Here is a 19435-nt window from a genome sequence, read left to right on the forward strand (position 1 = left end):
CAAATAGAAAATGTAATATTCAGGCATTAACAGTCAGGGAGAAATTCCCTGACTAAATTGAATAACTGTTGTAATAAATTTGGTATGAAAATCAGCCATAAAAAAAGACAAAAACAATGAAAATAGGTAGGAACATTAAAAGATGTGAGAAGTATAAAAGAATATTTCTACTGAGTGTTCCAGATAAGATTTATGAAATCATACTTAAGAAGAGAATAATAAAAATTGTGGAAAAGAAGCCTGGAGAAGAACGTGCTTTTCGCTCTAAGAAAAACAGGATCTCTGTCTTTCAATTCTGGAAAAGGCATATGACAAGTTGGTAACAGAAAACTTGTCCAAAATTTTACACTTACATAGTGTAAGTGGGACATTTACAGAGTAATATATAGTCTGAGTTGTAAGGTTAGCAGTTAGAAGTGAGGAATACACAGGAAGAAGGTCTGATGTAAAATCAGGTGTAACCCATCTTCACTGTTATTCATCATTTATATGGTTAACATTATGAAGGAAAGTGGCATTTGATGTCATACTCTTAAATAAATCCAGTACAAGCTGTCAGGATTCTTTAACTAAATCAAATAACAGTGCAACAAATCTGGTATGAAAGTAAGCAATAAAAACAACCAAAACTATGAAAATAGACAGGAACCCAGAAAAACTTTAACTGCATTCTCAGTGAGAAAACATATAGAACAAGAAAAATATTTCAGCAATTTAGGCACAATTTTTAGTAAAGATGGCAAATTAAGTATGGAAATAGACAACAAAATAAGCAAGAATGGTATAATGGGGGGGGGGGGGTTTGGATCATTTGAATAAATTTATATGGAATAAGAGAAATCGCACAAAGCATTAAACAGCTGTGGGTCACTTAAACAGAATGGGAGAGAAACCTTAACAAAAAAAAACAGGTTGTTATTCAGAATTAAGGCCTATGCAACTAAGGCTATGACACCAGTGTATTATTTATGTCTGTTTATAGCATGTGTTCTGCTCACAATGACATTTGCATAATAAAAATCCCTTCCTCCTCCTTATCAGAGTAACTTAGCTTCAGTTGAAACGCTCTTATAAAAGTTTTTCATGTCCTAGATGGGATTTAAACCCAGGACTTTCCAACCAAAAGGCATTGTTAACATTGGACTCTCCTAAAAATAACTAATTTTGAGTAAAACTATTGATAGGAAGTTAGTAATATAAACTGATCATGTAGAAGTATCATAGTATTATGTATATCCCTTTAGGGAACATATCCAGAATTTTATGATGTCCAATTCCCAATTTTGAAATTTAAATTCACAGATAGAGATGTGCATGGTAATAAATGGTAAAATATGGTTAACCATATAAAAATGCCATGATATCATTTTTATCACTGAAACCAAAGAATAATTACAAAACTTCATAGTGAAGCACTGTGTGAAATATCAATGTATGGAATGGAAATTATCAGCAGAATCAAACTAATGAGAATATCAATCATACACAAGATATCAGGTCATCCCAAAAGTAATGTCGTTTTTTATACAGTACTTGTTTCAAACAGGTCTCAGCTTGTCTAAACATGAATTTTTAAAGCTTTATAAGCGCCTCTAAGCTGAGGTGGCCTCATTCTAAAGAATTCCACCTTGCAAGAACATAATACATAAGTTATTGTTTATATAATCCATTTATTACTATGGAGGTCATTGAAGAGCACAATAGGCACATCATGCTTTATAAGTTAAAAAAAGGCAACAATGCTGTTAACACTATAAAAAATGTGCAAGAAGTGTATGGCGAAAGTGCCAGCAATGGTTCCAAAAATTTCAATAAGGGGACTTTAGCTTGAAAGACGCTCTGGGTACCCTGTCTCTCTCTCTTGATAATGATATGCTGGAAGCTACTATTGCAAGAAATACCAATGTAACTGTTGAAGATTTAGCAAAGGATCTTAATTCATCACCATCGACCATCCATCAGCATTTGCAAGAACTTGGAATAGTGTCTAAGATCAGCAGGTGGGTTCCTCATGAAATGAACAACAACAATCGAAGAAAGCGCATCAACATCTGCACTGCTCTTCATTCTCGAGAAGTTCAATCTCCATTTTAGAGTTATGTAGTCACCGGTGATGAAAAGTGATAGGGTACAAGAATGTTAAGTGCCGAAGGCAGTGGGTTCATTCAGGGGAACAGGATTAGCAAAAACCTCAGAAGTTTGGCTAAGCGTTTGGTGGGATATGGCTGATATTGCACACTTTGAATTTTTGCCACAAAACCAAACAATCACAGCTGAAGTATACTGTGAACAACTCAATCGATCGAATGAAAAACTGAAAGAAAATAAGTGTTCTATGGTCAGTTGAAAGGGTGTTGTTTTTCAGCACGATAACGCATGCTCTCATAGTGCAAGAATCACTTGTACAAAGATTGAGGAACTAGGCTGGGAAAGGCTTCCGCATTCCGCTGATCTTTTACCTTCAGATTACCATTTATTTCCACGTTTGCAACATTTCATTAATGAAAAACAATACGATACATTAGAGGCACTGAAACTGAGCTATGCAACTTCTTTGCCTCTAAACCTTCTGAAATCTATAGAAATGGTATTATGAAGCTTTCACAGCGTTGGAACAGCATCATTAATTCAAATGGAGAACATATAGATATGTTTATATATCTTCAAATCAACTATTACAGAAGATCTGATCAACTTAGAATCTACCAAACATAGAATTAGAGTTGATTATAGACACCCCTTGAATCCTGTACACCCCTTGAGGGTACATGGCAGGAATTTGATGATGATGATATAGAAACTGGAATAAAATATGGAATAATGAGAATATTTAACAAAAGTGAAAATTAGACTATCCAGAGTAACTTAAGGCACTCACCTATGGAAACCAAAGAAAGGAAAAAGAAGAAACTTATGACATTTGAAATGAAAAGGGAATATACAGAAATGTCTATGAAAAATCAGTCAGATCTTTTGATTTGATTATCAGTTCTCATCATCAGGTCATCTTTATATGGATTTCTCATATGAATGTGAGTAAGCCAATCTCAGAAGGAGGTAGCAGGTTTTTTCTCGCAGAAACTCGCGTTTTTCATCCCACATATAAGCAAACAGTCTTTCAGAACACACACAATTTACAGGCAAGATATACTGTTGGTGGTAGTGATGAGCAGTAGATGGCATTAATGGTTGGTGTGTGTGTGTGTGTGTGTAGCAGGAGAATTAAGTAGTAGGGAAGATGGTTAGATGTATGTAGCAGAGTGGAATGTGCTTCCATGATGAGTCCCTGGAGGTGTCACATAATAATAATAAGGCTTAAACAATCCAAAGTCATCGCAATAGTTATCGGTGCACTTCGTGCAATTTCAAAGAAGCTATCCAACTATCTACAGCAATTAAAAATCAATGAAGTAACCCATCTACAAAAAACCGCATTACTTGGAACAGTTCATATTTTCCGATGCTACATGATAGACTATTCTTAGATTCTTGGGTAGAATCTGAATTGTGCTGTATCACCAGTCAAATTGTTGTTTAAATGATATCTTGTTTTGACTGTGTAACAATTATGTGAATAAAATAATAAAATAACTCAGCAAGTAATAATGATCAAAACTATCACTACAGTATAATAGTCGTTGTTTAAAAACAGCTCTGATAAAAGATTCAGTGCACATGTAATCTGAAAGATGTTCCTCAATAACACTTAATGGCAGATGGATAATCAGCGAGACTAAGGAGAAGTTGGATTATATTCTTAAGAGAAATGCTGCAATATGTGGGAAATAATGAAAGATAGCAGAATTGGAGAGGATGGGGGTGGAAATCCATAATCAATTGGAGACTGAACCCATGAATGAGATTTGAATGAGGATTTGGTGACAGTGAATGTGAGTATGAAGATGGAGTATATTGTGATGTAGGTGGCGAAGTTGAGACTAAGCAGCTAGGAAAATGGTGATAAAAGTGATTGGGCAGGGGTGGTGGGGAAATCACAACCAACACATGGTTTGGATAGGAGTGGCTATAGACCTAAAAGTGAAGTGCTCTGTTTGTTTACAAATGCCAGAAGTATCAGAAATAAGGGGGATGAAAGGTTTCAATGATTGAGTTTATTCACCCCAAAATCATTGAATAAGTGAAACATGGTTGAATGAAGATGATATCATAATGGGAATAGAAATGGAAGGATACAGTATTTTTCGAGAGGATAGAAAAGACAAGAAGGGAGGGGGAGTGCTGCTGATGATAGCAGGAGAATTAAGTCAACTTAGGGTAGACATGAAAGGGGGGAAATAGTGGCAATGGTTACGATGCAGTTGGTGTAACGTGAAGATTGAGAGGAGGACATAGTTAGTTGGATGTTGTGTTAGTGATCAAAGGATGGGTAATTTTAATTATGGTGGTATAGATTGGAATAAAGAGAAAGCATCTGGGAAAAGGAGGACATGCAAGGATCGAGAGTTCTAGATCTGATCATTCAATCAGATGATGTAATTGTGAGGGGGGGGGTTCACACTTTCCTCCAGTTGGTGAAAGTGATCATGAAGTAATCACTTGTGTTGTGGCTAGTCATGTGCAGACTCTTGTGAGGAAAGAACATATGTGGAATTATAAAGCTGGTGAATTTGACAAGCTTAGGAGACAGCTTTAAGCTATAATGTGGAATAAAGAATTGGGTGGTAAGGAAATAAATGCAGCTTGGGAACTGACAAAGAAATACATAACAGCATCAATGTGTGAATGTATTCTGAAGGCCAAAAGGCTGAATAAGGTAAGTGTAAAATGGATGAATGTGGAGATTAGGCATGAAATATGGAAAAAGAAAGTACTTTGGAGGAAGTCTTCTTCTCTCTTCCATCACCTATGCAGATGATGATGATGAGGCCGAATGAAATCTTTCCACTTTTGTCTGTCCTGGGAGAGTCCGAAAAATTCTGTCCAGTTTGGTGTCGCTTGTTGTGATTTGGTTTTCAGGTCCTCTTTTATTTTGTCTATCCATCTAATTCTGGGCCATTCCTTTGGATCTTTTACCTTCCATCGTTGTATTCAGAGCTTTAGATGGTAGTCTTTCTGTTCCCATTCTGGTCATATGGCCAAACCATTGCAGTCTTCTTTCTTGGATTTTGTCTATTATTGCTATTTCTTGTTTTAGTCATTTCCTGATGTCTTTGTTTCTTAGTCGATCCAGCAGAGATACTCCAAGAAATCTTCTTAGCCAACCCATTTCAGTAACTAATAATTTTTTCTCTTCAGCCTTTTTAAGATTCCAGCATTCACTTCCATACAGGAGTATTGGGAGGACCATTGTTTCATAGATTCTTACTTTTGTCACTTGTTTGATGTCTCTTGACTTCCATATTTTATTAAGTCGTCCAAAAGTTTGGGATGCATGACTGATTTGTCTGTTTATATCTTTTATAATCTCACCATAGTACTCAATAACTCCTCCAAGGTAGGTGAAGTTTTCTACCTGCTCTAGATTCTTACTATCAATTTCAATTTTCAGATTGGTGCTTCTTTTTCCTATTTGCATAATTTTGGTTTTGTCTATATTTATGTTTAATCCAGATTTTATACACTCCTTTATATTATCAGAAATTCGCTGTAGATTTTCTTCTGTGCTTGCAAGTAACGCAATATTGTCTGCAAATTTTAAATTTGTCACATTTCTCCCATATATTTTGAATCCGGAGTCTTCATTGTTTAAGGCCTTACTGGTTGCTTCTTCCAGTGTAAGATTGAACAGGCCTGGTGACAGATTGCATCCCTGTCTTACTCTGCTCTCTGTGTGAACCAGTTGGTTAAGGTGTCCTCCATTCGTACTGCACTTTTAGATTTCTCACATAGATTCTTTATTATTCTTATGGTTTTGTTGGGAATTCCAAATTCTTCCAAAGTTCTCTTCTACAGATTGAATCAAATGCCTGACAAAAGTCTATGAAATTTATGTAGCAACTTTGGTTGTACTCTAGTGTCTTTTCTATTAGCTGTCTTAAGGTGAAAAGTTGATCAATTGTGCTTTGCCCTGGTCTGAAACTGGCTTGTTCTTCTAGTGCCAGCTCTATATATGGCTTAATTTGTTTTTGGAATACTTTCGTAAAAACCTTACTTGAAATACTGAGGAGGCTAATGCCTCTGTAATTACTGCATTCTGTTTTATCTCCTTTGTTGTATATAGGAGTTATGACTGATTTGGTCCAATCAGTAGGCACTGCTTCGTTTTTGTCGATCCTTTCAAATAATGTTTTTAATGGTTCCAAAAGTTGTTCCTTTCCTGATTTTAAAAATTCTGCATGTATTTGATCAATGCCAGGTGCTTTTCTAGTTTTAAGTTTTTCTATGCTGTGTGCTATTATTTCTTTGGTAAAGATATTTGTTTTCTCTTCCATTTCAGTCGCTGGAATCGTAATATCCTGGGTGCTGTTTTTATTATATAAATCTTTGAAGTATTCTTCCCGTCTGGCCATTCTTTTTGTTTTACTTTCACAATTAAATTATAAATGATGGGACAACATGACAAAATTTCATGCCGGCTGGGGTGTCACCCGGTTAAACAAGGTCTCCGTTGTTTTGGCCAGGGAACCAGGGCAAACAGCGACGGTTACTGGAACAAATCTGAAAACAAACCCCAACTCAGCAGTACCAGAGTTAAAGATCGGTACTATCAACATAAGAAGCCTGAATGGCAAAGAAATGGAGCTAGCTGAGGAATTAGATAAGTACCAGATCGACATAATAGGGGTGACTGAAACAAAAAAGACAAAAACTGGTGAGATCTTTCTGAGCAATAAATACAAAATGTTATATTCAGGCAATGACAATCAAGGAAAAGAAGGAGTATCCATTGTATTCAATACTAAATAAGAGGCTAATCTTCTTGAATGGCAGGCAGTTCTCAAGAGTGATGTGGACAAATATCAGAATGGGGAACTGGACAATGACACTTATTTGTGCCTAAGGTCCCACAGAAGGCTCTACTAAGGTAGAAGTGAGGGGATTTTTTGATGCTTTAGAAAAAGCAACTGACACAATGAAAAGGAAAAGTTGGTCCTTGTTGGGGATCTAAATAACAGAGTAGGAAATGATTGTCAGACATACAAAAATATATTGGGAAAATTTGGAGAAAAGAGCAAAGCTAATAATAATGGCAAATATTTGTTGGATTTCTGCTCAGGACATAGACTGGTTATTACTAACGCCATGTTCCAACAAAAAAATGTGCACAAATTCACATGAAGAGAAGAGGCAAGGAATAAGAAAAGTCTCATTGACTATGTTATTGTTGATAGTGATGTTTTCTCCAGCAGTGTTTCTCCATGTTGTCTTGTGCAGGACACCAGAGTGTACAGAGGATTTGAAATTGGAAGTGATCACTATTTAGTCTTGAGCAGGATAAAATTGAATTTCATATTGAAAAGAATAACATGTAAGAAAGTTTTAGAGCGAATAAAAGTTGAGCAGCTCTCAGATGTGAACTGTAGACTAAAATACACAAAGATATAGAAAGAAGAAAAAATGAAAGAGTTTGAGAACAGGAACCAAACTTTAGCGATTCAGTGGCAAGCCTTGAAGAAAACCTTGATTGATTCAGCCAGGTGAGGTTGTCTGCAAGGATAGAAAAATCAGAACTCCATGGTGGACACAGGAAGTTAAAGAGGCAGTGAAGGAAAAGAAGAAAGCATATCAAAAGTTCCTGGCAATTAAGTCAGCTCTTAGAGAATACAGAGACAAATGTAACAATGCTAAACACTGTGTAAAATTAGCTAAACAAAAGTCATGGGAGGACTTTGGCAAGAACACAGAAAATAAATATCATGAAGGTGGTAAGATATTCTGGAGGTTGTTGAAGAAGCTCAGAAATGGAGGAAGAGTGCTGTAAAAGGAATTAGAGATGATAAAGGTGACATGAAAACTGAAGAAAAAGATATCCTTGAAGTATGGAGTAATTACTTTGAAAAATTGCTAAATGAAACAAGCAGTGATAGCACAGTGGTAAAAAACACTCAACAGGCATACAGTCAGGAATACATATCCATACTTGAAGTATCAAAGGCATGAAATGTGGAAAAGCAGCAGGAGTAGATGATGTTCGACCAGAAATGTTGAATTATGGTGGTATAAAAGTCTTACAGTGGCTGTACTGCATAGTTCAGAAGGCCTGGACAGAGGGACGAATTCCCGATGATTGGAGTAGAGCTCTCATAGCACCCATATATAAAAAAGGGAAATAAAATTGAATGTGAGAATTATAGAGATATTTCCCTACTGAGTGTTCCTGGTAAGATTTATGCAAGTATACTTGAGAACGGGTTGGGAAATGTAGAAAAAAAAGATTGGTGAAGAACAAGCTGGATTCCGGCCAAATAGAGGCTGTTAGAATAAGATCTTCACTTTACGACAAATAGTGGAGAAATCACGGGAATATAACAAAGATCTCTACTTTAGTTTTGTAGATCTGGAAAAGGTATATGATAAGGTGCCAAGAGAGAGAGAGAGAGAAGCTATTCAATACGCTACAGTTATATGGTGTCAATGGAGCATTATATCAAGCAATACTTTGTCTTTATTTGAGGTATAAGTCAGCAGTTAGAATTGAAGGGAGTACAGGATGTACATGATTAAATGTTAAATCTGGTGTGAGACAAGGATGTACATTATCCCCTCTGTTATTCATTATCTATATAGATCACATTATGAAGGAAAGTGGTATTAAACATGATATCAAAATTGGAGATGTTAATGTCAGCTCTTTGCTTTATGCGGACGATGTTATACTTATCAATAAATCCACTACGAGTCTGCAAGATTCACTGACTAAATTGAATAACTGTTGTAATAGATATGGTATGAAGGTCAGCATTAAAAAGACAATGAGAATAGGTAGAATTGTTGAAAATGTCAACTGTGTTGTGAAAGGGGTACCTCTGGAACAAGTAAAACATTTCAGCTATTTAGGCACGATTTTTAATGAAGATGGTAAATTAAATATGGAAATAGACAACAGAATCAACAAAGCTGGTATGGTAGAAAGTCAATCGAATAAATTCATATGGAATAAGAGAGAAATTAGTCGGAACACTAAATTAGCTGCATTCAAACCAGTTTTAACTTATGGATCTGAGAGCTGGGTTAGAAGTAAAACACTTGACTAGAGACCGCAGATATGAGAATCCTGAGAAAGATTAGAGGCGTGAGCAGATAACATCAATGGCAATATCATATTAAAAATGAGGATATTAGGAAAGAACTTGACATTGTCAGCATCCAGGAATGCATTAGCAGAGTTAATCTCAGGTGGTATGGTCATTTAAACAGAATGGGTGAGGAAAGATTGGCAAAACAAGTGTTGTCTGCCAGGTTGGCAGGAAAACGACCCAGAGGAAGACCAAGATATAGGTGGTTTGATAGAGTACAAAGTGCCTTAGACGACAGAAATATAAGATCTGATAATATTGGAGTCTTGACAAGTAACAGACTGATCTGGAAGAAAATTGTAGATAGGAAGTTAGTAATGATGTCAATTTTTCATGTAGTACTATCATATCCTGTACACCCCTTGAGGGTACATGGCAGGAATTTGATGATGATGTCCCTCTTTGTTTTTGATCATTATCATTTTTGTTGTCTGTGTCTTACTAATTTGGTGTATTTGTTTATATAATCCATGAAGGTTATTTTCTTTTGATAGCTTTCTGCCATTTTGCATTTTTATTCTAACCAGTTATTCTTGTCTCCTTTAACTAGTTTTCTAATTTCTCTGGTTAATCTATTATATTCATTTCTGTTATAGTTCTGTTTTAATTTCATGCTTTTCCTTTGATCGCTTAACCTTTTTACTTCATTCGACATCCAATCCTTTTTACTTTCTCTTTCTGTGTAACCTATTGTTTTTTTTCTGCCGAATTTAATATTATTTCCTGTAATTTGCACCAATGTTCATCGATGTTTATGTTCTGTTTTGGTAGTTCCTTCTGGTTTTTATCTAGTTCAGTTCTAGTTGATATTTTCTTAGAATATTGTTGTCTTGTAGTTTTTTACATTAAGTCTCCTTTTGACTCTAAAAGTGCGTCTAGATTTTAACTTTATTCTTAGGTTTGCTAATACTAGCTTATGGTCTGATCCACAATCTGCAGAGAAGGATCTGCAGTTTAGGATACTTGATTTCCATCTTTGGTTTACAATAATATAGTCTATCATATTCTTGGATTGTCTGTCTGGTGATATCCATGTCCATTTTCTTTGGGGTTTTGGATGTTTAAAGAGAGTGTTGGTTATTGTTAGTCTATTATTTGAGCAGAAGTTTAGCAGTCTTTCACCACATTCAATGCTTTCTCCATACCCGAACTTTCCAATTACTCTTGGCTTGGTATCCAAGTCTTTGCCTATTTTTACGTTTCTGTTCCCCATTACAATTAGGAGATCTTGACTTGATGTCTGCTGTACTGCTTTTTGCAAATCTATATAGAACTCCTCAATGTCTTATTCTGATGATGTCGAAGTTGGTGAGTATACTTGAATAATAGTTAGTGATCCGATTGATGTTTTAAATCTTGCTTTAATTATCCTAGGTGAGATAGGATTGTAGGACAATAGAGAGTTTTGAGCCTTTGGTTTTAATATAAGTGCTACTCCTTCTTGGTGTTTGTTGTCCTCCCTGCCTGAAGTTAAGATTTTGTACTGTCCATGGTGGAATTCTCCTTTTCCAGTCCATCTGGTTTCGCAGAGTCCAATCACTTCCCATCGGTAGTTGTCTAATTCGTGCAGTAGTATTTCCAACGCTCATTCCTGGTGAAGAGTTCTTACATTCCATGTTCCTATGCTTGTTATGTTTTTCCTGTCTATAAGGTGATGTTTTGTTTCAATAGCATATTTTTTGCCTTCACTATCTTGGTTCCCTAATAGTGGGCGCGACCCTTGTTTGACCGGGCGACGGTCGAGCTGGCATGTATCTTTAGGTCGGTTAGAGTTCATTTGGTTTCAATGGTTAAGTTTTCATCAAGTGTCAACCACCACTCCTTGATCTGAATTAAGTTGCTTTTTATTAGTGGAAATTAAAAAAAGCAGCTTAATTGGTGGAAACTACAGTTTGAGAGGAAAGAGTCACCCCTCCCCCTCAAGTTGCTCTAATAGCACTGGGGAGGGGGGGGGAAGAAGTAGCAGAGAGTAGAGTAGAAGACAAGTCTCCAGATATGATATACCAAGTGTACATTGTATGAAGTAAGATTAGGTCTAGCTTGGGTATCTTGGGTTTGCCATGCCCATACTCACCAATGTGATATACGGATACACGTGGGAGGAAGTACAAGATGAATAATGGTAATAATCAGTCTCATGAAGAGTATAAAGAACAAGCCAGGAGAGTGACTCAGTAAGAAAAACAAAAGTAGAGCATGAGCGGAAATTGGCAAAGAAAAACTCTAGAGAGTTTTTTTTAGATATGTGGCAAGTAGAAGGAAAAATGATCATGGTAAGATGAAGTTAATGGATGAAAGTGGTAGAATGGTAACTGCTGCAGAAGACATTGTTGAGGTATTCAGCGATCAATTTATAAGGATGTTTCATCCTGATCAGGGTGGAATCATGAGGAAATCAAGTGTAGGGGACATATGAGGGGATAGCTTAATTGTGAATGAGCAGGAGATATTTAAGGAAATGAATAACCTTGATGTGAATAAGGCGATAAGATTTGATGACATATCACCACACATCTTAAGGGAATTGGCATGCCTGTTTAATAAGTCTTACAACAGTACAGGTTCCAAGGGAGTGGAAGGAGGGTAAAACTGTTCCACTGCATAAAGTGGTAACAAAGATGTAGCTTCAAATTATAGGCTGGTGTGTATATCGAGAGTTGTGGTGAAGGTACTGGAGAGATTGGTGAGAAGTAGGATACAGAAATGAGTTGATAACAGCAGCATTCTCTGTGGTTATAAGCATGGGTTTGTTAAGGGGAGATCATATTTCACTAATTTACTTATTCACTATAACAAGGTGACAAATACATTGGACAGGGGAGATGCATATACAGTGGCGTATATGCATCTGCACTTAGTGGGTATAGTGATGTACTTAGATTTTGCAAAGGCTTTTGACAGACTGCCACACGACAAGGTCTTAAATTGAAACAGATGGGATTGGATGACAGACTTCTGAGTTGGATCAGTGATTGGCTGTCAGATAGGTATCAGAAAGTTGAATATGAGGGTGCAGTATCCTAAAAGAGAAAGGTCACTAGTGGTGTGCCGCAGGGGTCAGTTTGCATGTTAATGATATTGGGATGGGTTTAACTAGTGATATGAAGCTGTTTGCAGATGATGCAAAACTGGGGAGAGCAAAGCAGAGTCAAGCGGATGTTATGGCCTTACAAGATTACTTGAGCAGATTGCATGAATGGGCAAGTAAGTGGAACTATCAGTTCAATGTTGCAAAGTATACACTTGGTGAGGGAAACTTTAACAGAAGTAGAGATGTGAGATCAAGTGATGGTGAACAAGGACCTGAAATTCAGGGGCCACACTGCACAAGTTGTGACGCCGTCACGTCGGATAATGGCAATGATACAGAAGACCCTGACATGCAGAAATAGAGAAGTTATGATGCTATTGTTTAAGGCCCTGTTCAGGCCTCATATGGATTATTGTGCACAGATTTGGTAGCAGGGTTTTCATGGTTACGAGGATATGTTGGAAACGGTCAAGAGAAGATTCACAAAGTTGGTCAGTGGTCTTTGGAATGTGGAGTACAAGGACAGATTGAGAGATTGTAAGTTGCAGAGCCTCGTGAATAGGAGGAAGGGAGGGGAGGAGGATATGATTGAGACATATAAGCTAGTCATGGGCTGTTATCGGGTCGACGTGGAAGAGACTTTTCACAGAATGGGAGGGGTAGAACAAGGGGCCATCGCTGGAAACTGTATAAGGCAGGTGTGAGCAGGGAAGTGAGGAGTAGGTTCTTTGCATGGAGAGTGGAATGCATTGCCTGAGTGTGTTGTGGGTGTAGACACATTGAATCAGTTTAATGCACAGTTGGATGAGCAATGTCTGTACCTTCCATGATGAGTCTCTGACTCCATGGAGGTTAAATGTTAATATTAAATGCCTAGATATGAATAATTATCAAAAATATTAATTTCAGCTTTTGAAATCAAAGCAATGACTTCTAAAACCCATTCAGAAGTGTCTTGAAAAGCCAAAAGAAATAATGACTCAGATAAGAAAATATCCAATAGGTTTGAACATTAAACATTTCTGCAGTGATGAACTAAAAAGAATGTCACAGTGAGAACTTAAGATCCACTTCAGATTATAAAGGCATATTAAATTATTCAATAGCAAAATTTAAAATAAGATGTAGCATGCAAACAAATGAACATACCTTTTGGTGTAGTGAACTCCACAAATATTTTAACAATAACCTCTGCATCATCATCTTCTGACTGTCGCTCTTGGTATATAATAACCCTGTTTACCATTCCAAACCGACCACATTCATCTGTAACTTCAGATTCCAATTCGTCATCTAAGTCTTCCACTCCAACCATGTTTCTCAATATTATCACACATGACTGAAATTAACACAGAAATAATTAAAGTTATCTTGCAAGGTGTAGGATAAAAGTTGAAAAAATTCACCTGTCTAGATTTTGTATCACAGTAAAACATTTGTTATTCTGCTAGTCCAGGATATGGGATATCAGTTAATCATGAGTTATCAATAAAGCATCTCTCTCTCTCTCTCTCTCACACACAGAAAGAAAGAGAGAGAGAGATGAAATCAAACCTAGTGAAATATTAGCAATATTAAAAGCAGGGAAAACCCTGATAAAAAATGATTAATTATTAAGATACTGAAAACATTTCTTGGATTCCTTGAATTCATTACATTCCTTACTACTGATATCCCACAATGTTCAAGGAGCCCTTGAATGCTCTAAAACGTTACTGAACTTAATAGAAGAGCAGTCCCTAAACATGAAACTGCACTTTCAACTAAACCAGTCAAATGATGATTCAGGTCCACCACAAGGTTCATCTGGTTGATCTGGATTTTGAAATACCAGTTTGATTCCTTATTACAACTTTCCAATATGAGTGAAATGAGGTATTTGCTTATGAACAATTAGAAATAAACTCTTTAAATGTCAGAATGGTCATCAGCAAACACCTCATTTCACTCATATAGTAGTAGACTGAAAATATTCAGATTAGAACCAAGTTCCAGTAGGTTGAATTTTGGCCACAATAATTCTTGTAATAAGAGTATTAACGACTCATGACCTGATTTCTTATTTGTTCTTTTAACAGAAGCTTATGTAGCCTCTGTGAACCTGCTGTCACATTATTGTTGACAGGTGTTAACATCTAATTCCTGAAGAACAGCTGTGAATGAAGTGTATGCTAAACCTGAACATAGAGGATGTAATTTGACAACATTCTTCTTTAGTAGTTTGTTTACAGTAGACTGTAAAAGAGCAATCCAGTACTTCCTTGTAGTCTGCTCTCATCATTTAGATGATGTATTTCATTCAGCAATTTATTTCTCTTGTATTTATATTTTCTTAGCTGGAAGTCTATCCAGTTTACTAGAAGATTTATGATCCTGTAAAAGATAAATTTGTATTCACTAATTACTCCCAGGAAATCATGTTAATTACCTCCAAAATGACTCCACATAAGAAAACTTGCATGAAACATTGAGTATCTTGGACTTTCACCAAGGACAGAGTGGAAGATTTCTGTAAGGAACATTCCCTAATATCTACTCTACAGGCCTTTGGACTATGGGATGAAGAAGAAGAGAATCTTCTTGCTTTAAGCTTCAGTTTGTTGCATCTACAATGCTTCAATATAGGCAGTATCTCAGTTTCTGTCTACCAACAGGTCTTTTTGTATTTGGTTTCAAGTTTCTTGTTAGTTTATCTATTATTTTTTGGGCCCCCTTCTATTAATGTTTAGCCTGTTCTGATCTCTTTTCATCCATTTGTTTATGAGTTGTAATTGCGATTTCTGCACAATTTTTTTTTTTTTAAACTATTTTTCTTAATGTTTTCATTTCACATGTTGTATTGATCTGTTATATTTTTGATGTTTCTATTCTTCTGTACAAATCAGTACTGGTCATAGTGTTGAATTTAGACATCCTGAATTTTATTATTATCCAGTATTTTTCATATTTAGTTCTAATTTACAACTTTCATAACTTATTTTTAACAGTATCATAAAGTAAATTATAAAAAAAGATGTTTATTAACTGGCTTATATTTTACTTGATTTCAAACCAGAAACTTCAGAGCATGTTACAGTTAACACATGACAGTGAGTAAATGAAATAATTCAAATAGTAACAGACTAAATATCTAAAATTCTAATTTGGCACCCTCTAATGTGGTAAAAAAAGAAGTATTACAGGTATTATTTCTGGGAAAACTCCCATGAAAACTCCCTCTTAAAAACTATTATTTTCATGGCTAATTTGCCTGCTTTTGTTCAGGAGTGCCCCTGTTTTAATGTCATTGGCTTTTTACTCAAGAATTCTTAGAACATTGCAGATGTATTTTAGAGACAAATATATGTAACATAATAGAAGAAAATTTGCACATATATTTTCTTGGATGTTGTTGCCTGTCTTCTTTCTGCGGTGTGCATACTTCTGCTGTTATGGTGTTGGAAGAGGAGTGGGGGACTTAGGCAATGTGGGAGAATTAATTTGAAAAAACCCGGGTTTTTTGTATAATATACACATATATTATTTTTAAGGATGGGCAGAGTGCTTTTTTTTTTTTTTTGTAGAGTGTTTCCCATAAACCCTTCCTCTAAAAAACAGTTGCCATTCTCACCCCCCTTTTTCATCTTTTTTTCCCACCCTACAAAAAAAAGTGCTCCGCTCACCCTTAAAAATAATATATGTATATATTATATAAAAAACCTGGGTTTTTTTCAAACTGATTCTCCCACATTGCCTAACCCCCCCCCCCCCCCAACACCATAACAGCAGAAGTATGCACACAGAAAGAAGACAGACAACACACCCAAGAAAAGGTATGTGCGAATTTTCTTCTATTATGCTTGTCTCTAAAATACATCGGCAATACCCTAAGAATTCTTGAGTAAAAAGCCAAAAAAATTAAAACAGGGGCACTCCTACACAAAAGCAGCCATAAAAATATGAAGTATTACAGTTATGTAAGAGTTTATCTTAAGATAACAGTCTCCCAAATTTTTGGTAAATTAACACAACAACACACGTTCAAGGTTAGGAAAATGTTCACAGCCATGACTGACTCTAAAAATAATCTTTCCAACCTGTAACAACTTCTATAAAGCACAATTATTTTCTTCCATCTAATTTTGTGTGAAGGGGTGTTCAAAGTGTGGTCTGACCAGTCTCGACTTACCATAACAGTGGTAGTGAATATAATGTTTATGTTCTCCAGGGCAGATTTTAATAGATCTTCCTTTCTGTTCATAGTAGGCCAAGTCACAGTCACACAGAACTTCATAAACTCTAGGATATGCCAGGAAATGGAGTTTATGTGCTTATGGATAATGGAGTTTATTAGCAATAATGGAGTTTATTAGCAACTCTGATGTGCTCTCCTCAGGAGAGCACATCAGAGTTGCTAATTTAACATCTGGTTTGAATGTGGTGTGAAGGTTATATTTCATTAATACTTTGGCTCTATCTTTTCAGATGTAATGGGAATAGTGGTGTTTTGTTCTTGTGTGTTTGAGGAGGGGGCAGGGGTAAGAGAGCCATGTATTTCATAGATGTAGCTATTGGACAGGACAGCAAAGTATGCTGAAGATATTCAAGTTCAGTTGAAAGAGGTGCATCATTAGAACAAACAGCCATAACTCTGTGTGTAAGTGTTTTAAGAATATCATACTATGGCTGGATGATGATGTGGTTTTATGTAAATACCTTCCTGTGTGTGTCAGTTTCCTATACATGGAAATAGATAGTGAACCATCTGAAAGCCAGGTGATTAATGTGCCAAGAAAAAGTTGTTAGATTATTTTTCTACTGTGAAGTGAATTTTGGAGTGTTGGCTGTTTAGGTAGGTAACAAGAATCCAAGGTGCCTTCTTGTCCATGGGGCAAAATGGCAACCATATCATCAACAAAGTGTAAAAACACTAAGGGCTTGCATGAATTTGTGAATATGAAGGGCTTGTATGAAGTGGTAAGTATTTTGTTTTCAAAGTGTTCCATGTAAAAGTTAGCTAAAGTAGAGGGAATTCACAGCAGTATCATTAATCTGTCTGTAGATTTTCCCTTGCCATGTAAAGTAACCTGTATGTATAGTAAATTTGAATAATTCAAAGATATCAGGGGAAACTTTTTGTTAATTCTAGAATGTCTATTAGTGGTACTAATAAATAAAGACGTGACACCACAACCATTAGGCCTGTATTTTTAAGGATGTGTCTGTTAACTGGTGATCTGAAATGGACAGAATATATATATATTTTTTAAAATAAAAGTAGAGGAGTTGCCAGTAAAAAAAAAAAGGGGGGGGGCAAACACGTTAGCTAATTGTTGAACAAGTTTATATGTAGGAATGTGTGTGCCATCCACTATAGGGAATAGTGGAATATTAGATTTGTGGAGTTTAGGCAACTCATAAATATGGGAATGTTTAACGTCCTGAATTTATCATTGTTGATTTCTTTGGGTCAAGAAGTCACTTGTTTCAATAATTTATGGACTTTTTTCCTTTTGAGACATGATGGGGTCAGTTAATAAACATCTTTTTTATAATTTAGTTGGTTTGGTGTTGTAATACTGTTTAATTTAAATCTTTAATTTAAAAAATTGCTATACCCAAGTGAAAAACTTTCAACAACTATACATCTCTAATGCAGAGTATTTTAATAAGATGTGACACTTTTTGGCAACTCATATAGGAAAATATGACTTCTACATTACTTCAACCTTGGTATCTCACCCCCAGGTCTGGCTCCCACTGATGAGACCTCAATAAAGGTTGAAATCTGTCTGGGTAGTGACCCCTCCCATAATGCATAGCATTATACATGTCCAGAAGGAACTGTGCTTTGCATTATGGGATACTAAGGCAAGTGATGTGAAGTCATACCACCTTTGCCACAACTTGCCCCAGTCCTGAAAGACTGTTGGTGCATACTTTGTTTGCTTGCACTTGGATAATGGATTAAACCAAGTATATAATTTCTTGGTATCTTTAATTTAAAATATTAGGCTGTCTAAATGACAATATGGAAAAATAAAGATCTAACAAAAGAAATAAAAGCGAGAATACAGTAAACCTTGATTTAACGGACTAATAGGGGCTAAGGGTGTCAGTTAAATTGAAAGTCCGTTAAGTCGGGATTTTTTTAAAATAAAAATATCTGTAACATTATACTGTAATTTTATCAATATTAGCACTGTAATAACAAAAAAATTGCGTTACACACACTTTTAGATAAGTTAATGTGAAGTTAATGCTCGATGTTGAGGCACTTGGTTTAGGTAATCCTGCTTTGAAAAAACTATCAAGTTTTTTTTTTGAACTTTTAAATTCTGCTGTTTTTTTATAATTAACTCCCTAAATTACGAAAATGTGTGTAATAAAACTGCCGCAGAAAGTCATGCCACGCGACAAAAGAACCAATTATAGTGCAATTGGTGTGATCACGTCCTAATCATTCGGCGAACATGTTTTATGAGCAATGACTCATTTATGTCAGTTAAATTACTACAGTGTTTTTTCAACATATGATGGCCTATTCACCAAAATTTGTTAAAAATAACAGGAAATTAATAACAAAAAATAACCCGTTAATTTAATTATAAGCAAATCTTGGTTAAAAACACTTTAAAATTAACAGGGTATTAATTTTCACGTGACATACGGACCGGAAATTTTGTCCATTAAATCCAAAGTCTGTTAAATTGAGGGTTTACTGTATATATAAATCAGTAGTCTGACTAGTACTGACAATATTAAACAACAACAGAAACATCAAAAATATAACAGATAAATAAAGCTTGTGAAATGAACACATTAAACACTGATCTATAACAGAAAAATCTAACTCTCACCCCTTTCTTGACTACATTAATTCTTAACTTCCATGGATATCCTCTTGTTCTCCCATCACCCTCCATAAAATGAAAAATTCACCTATTGGTATTTTGTATGACCTACTTCTATAATATCACTCCTCTTTCTCCTGTCTGTAGTCTATAAACTCTCCTCATAATCGACATTCCACAGTGCCTATATCATCATTACCATTCTCCTCACTGTATCTGCATCACCTCAGGAACAAGATTTATGCACAATAAATAGTCCAGATGAAGTCATATCAAAGTCTTGTAAGGAGGCAAAAGGACTTCCTTATTCTTATGTCAGTATTTCTTTCAGCATTGTAATTACTCTCTAAGTCGTATTTGCAATGTTTGTCATA

General features: G+C 35.7%; 1 protein-coding gene across 2 annotated transcripts in view; it reads right to left on the bottom strand.

The window, feature by feature from the left end:
• hfp (Poly(U)-binding-splicing factor hfp) overlaps positions 1–19435 on the bottom strand; it is a 370731-nt gene that overhangs the window by 18826 nt on the left and 332470 nt on the right. The window contains exon 16 of one of the 2 annotated variants that reach the window (XM_090391729.1): positions 13378–13567. In XM_090391729.1, coding sequence (XP_090247855.1) covers positions 13378–13567 — 190 coding nt within the window. Of the gene's footprint in view, positions 1–13377; positions 13568–19435 lie in introns of those variants that run through there. The other variant, XR_016548237.1, reaches the window with a different exon arrangement.

The sequence above is a fragment of the Typopeltis vanoorti genome, chromosome 4 (genome assembly GCF_054136105.1).
Source record: "Typopeltis vanoorti isolate ZY-2024b chromosome 4, IOZ_Tvanoo_1.0, whole genome shotgun sequence".
NCBI classification, from domain to species: Eukaryota; Metazoa; Arthropoda; class Arachnida; order Uropygi; family Thelyphonidae; genus Typopeltis; species Typopeltis vanoorti.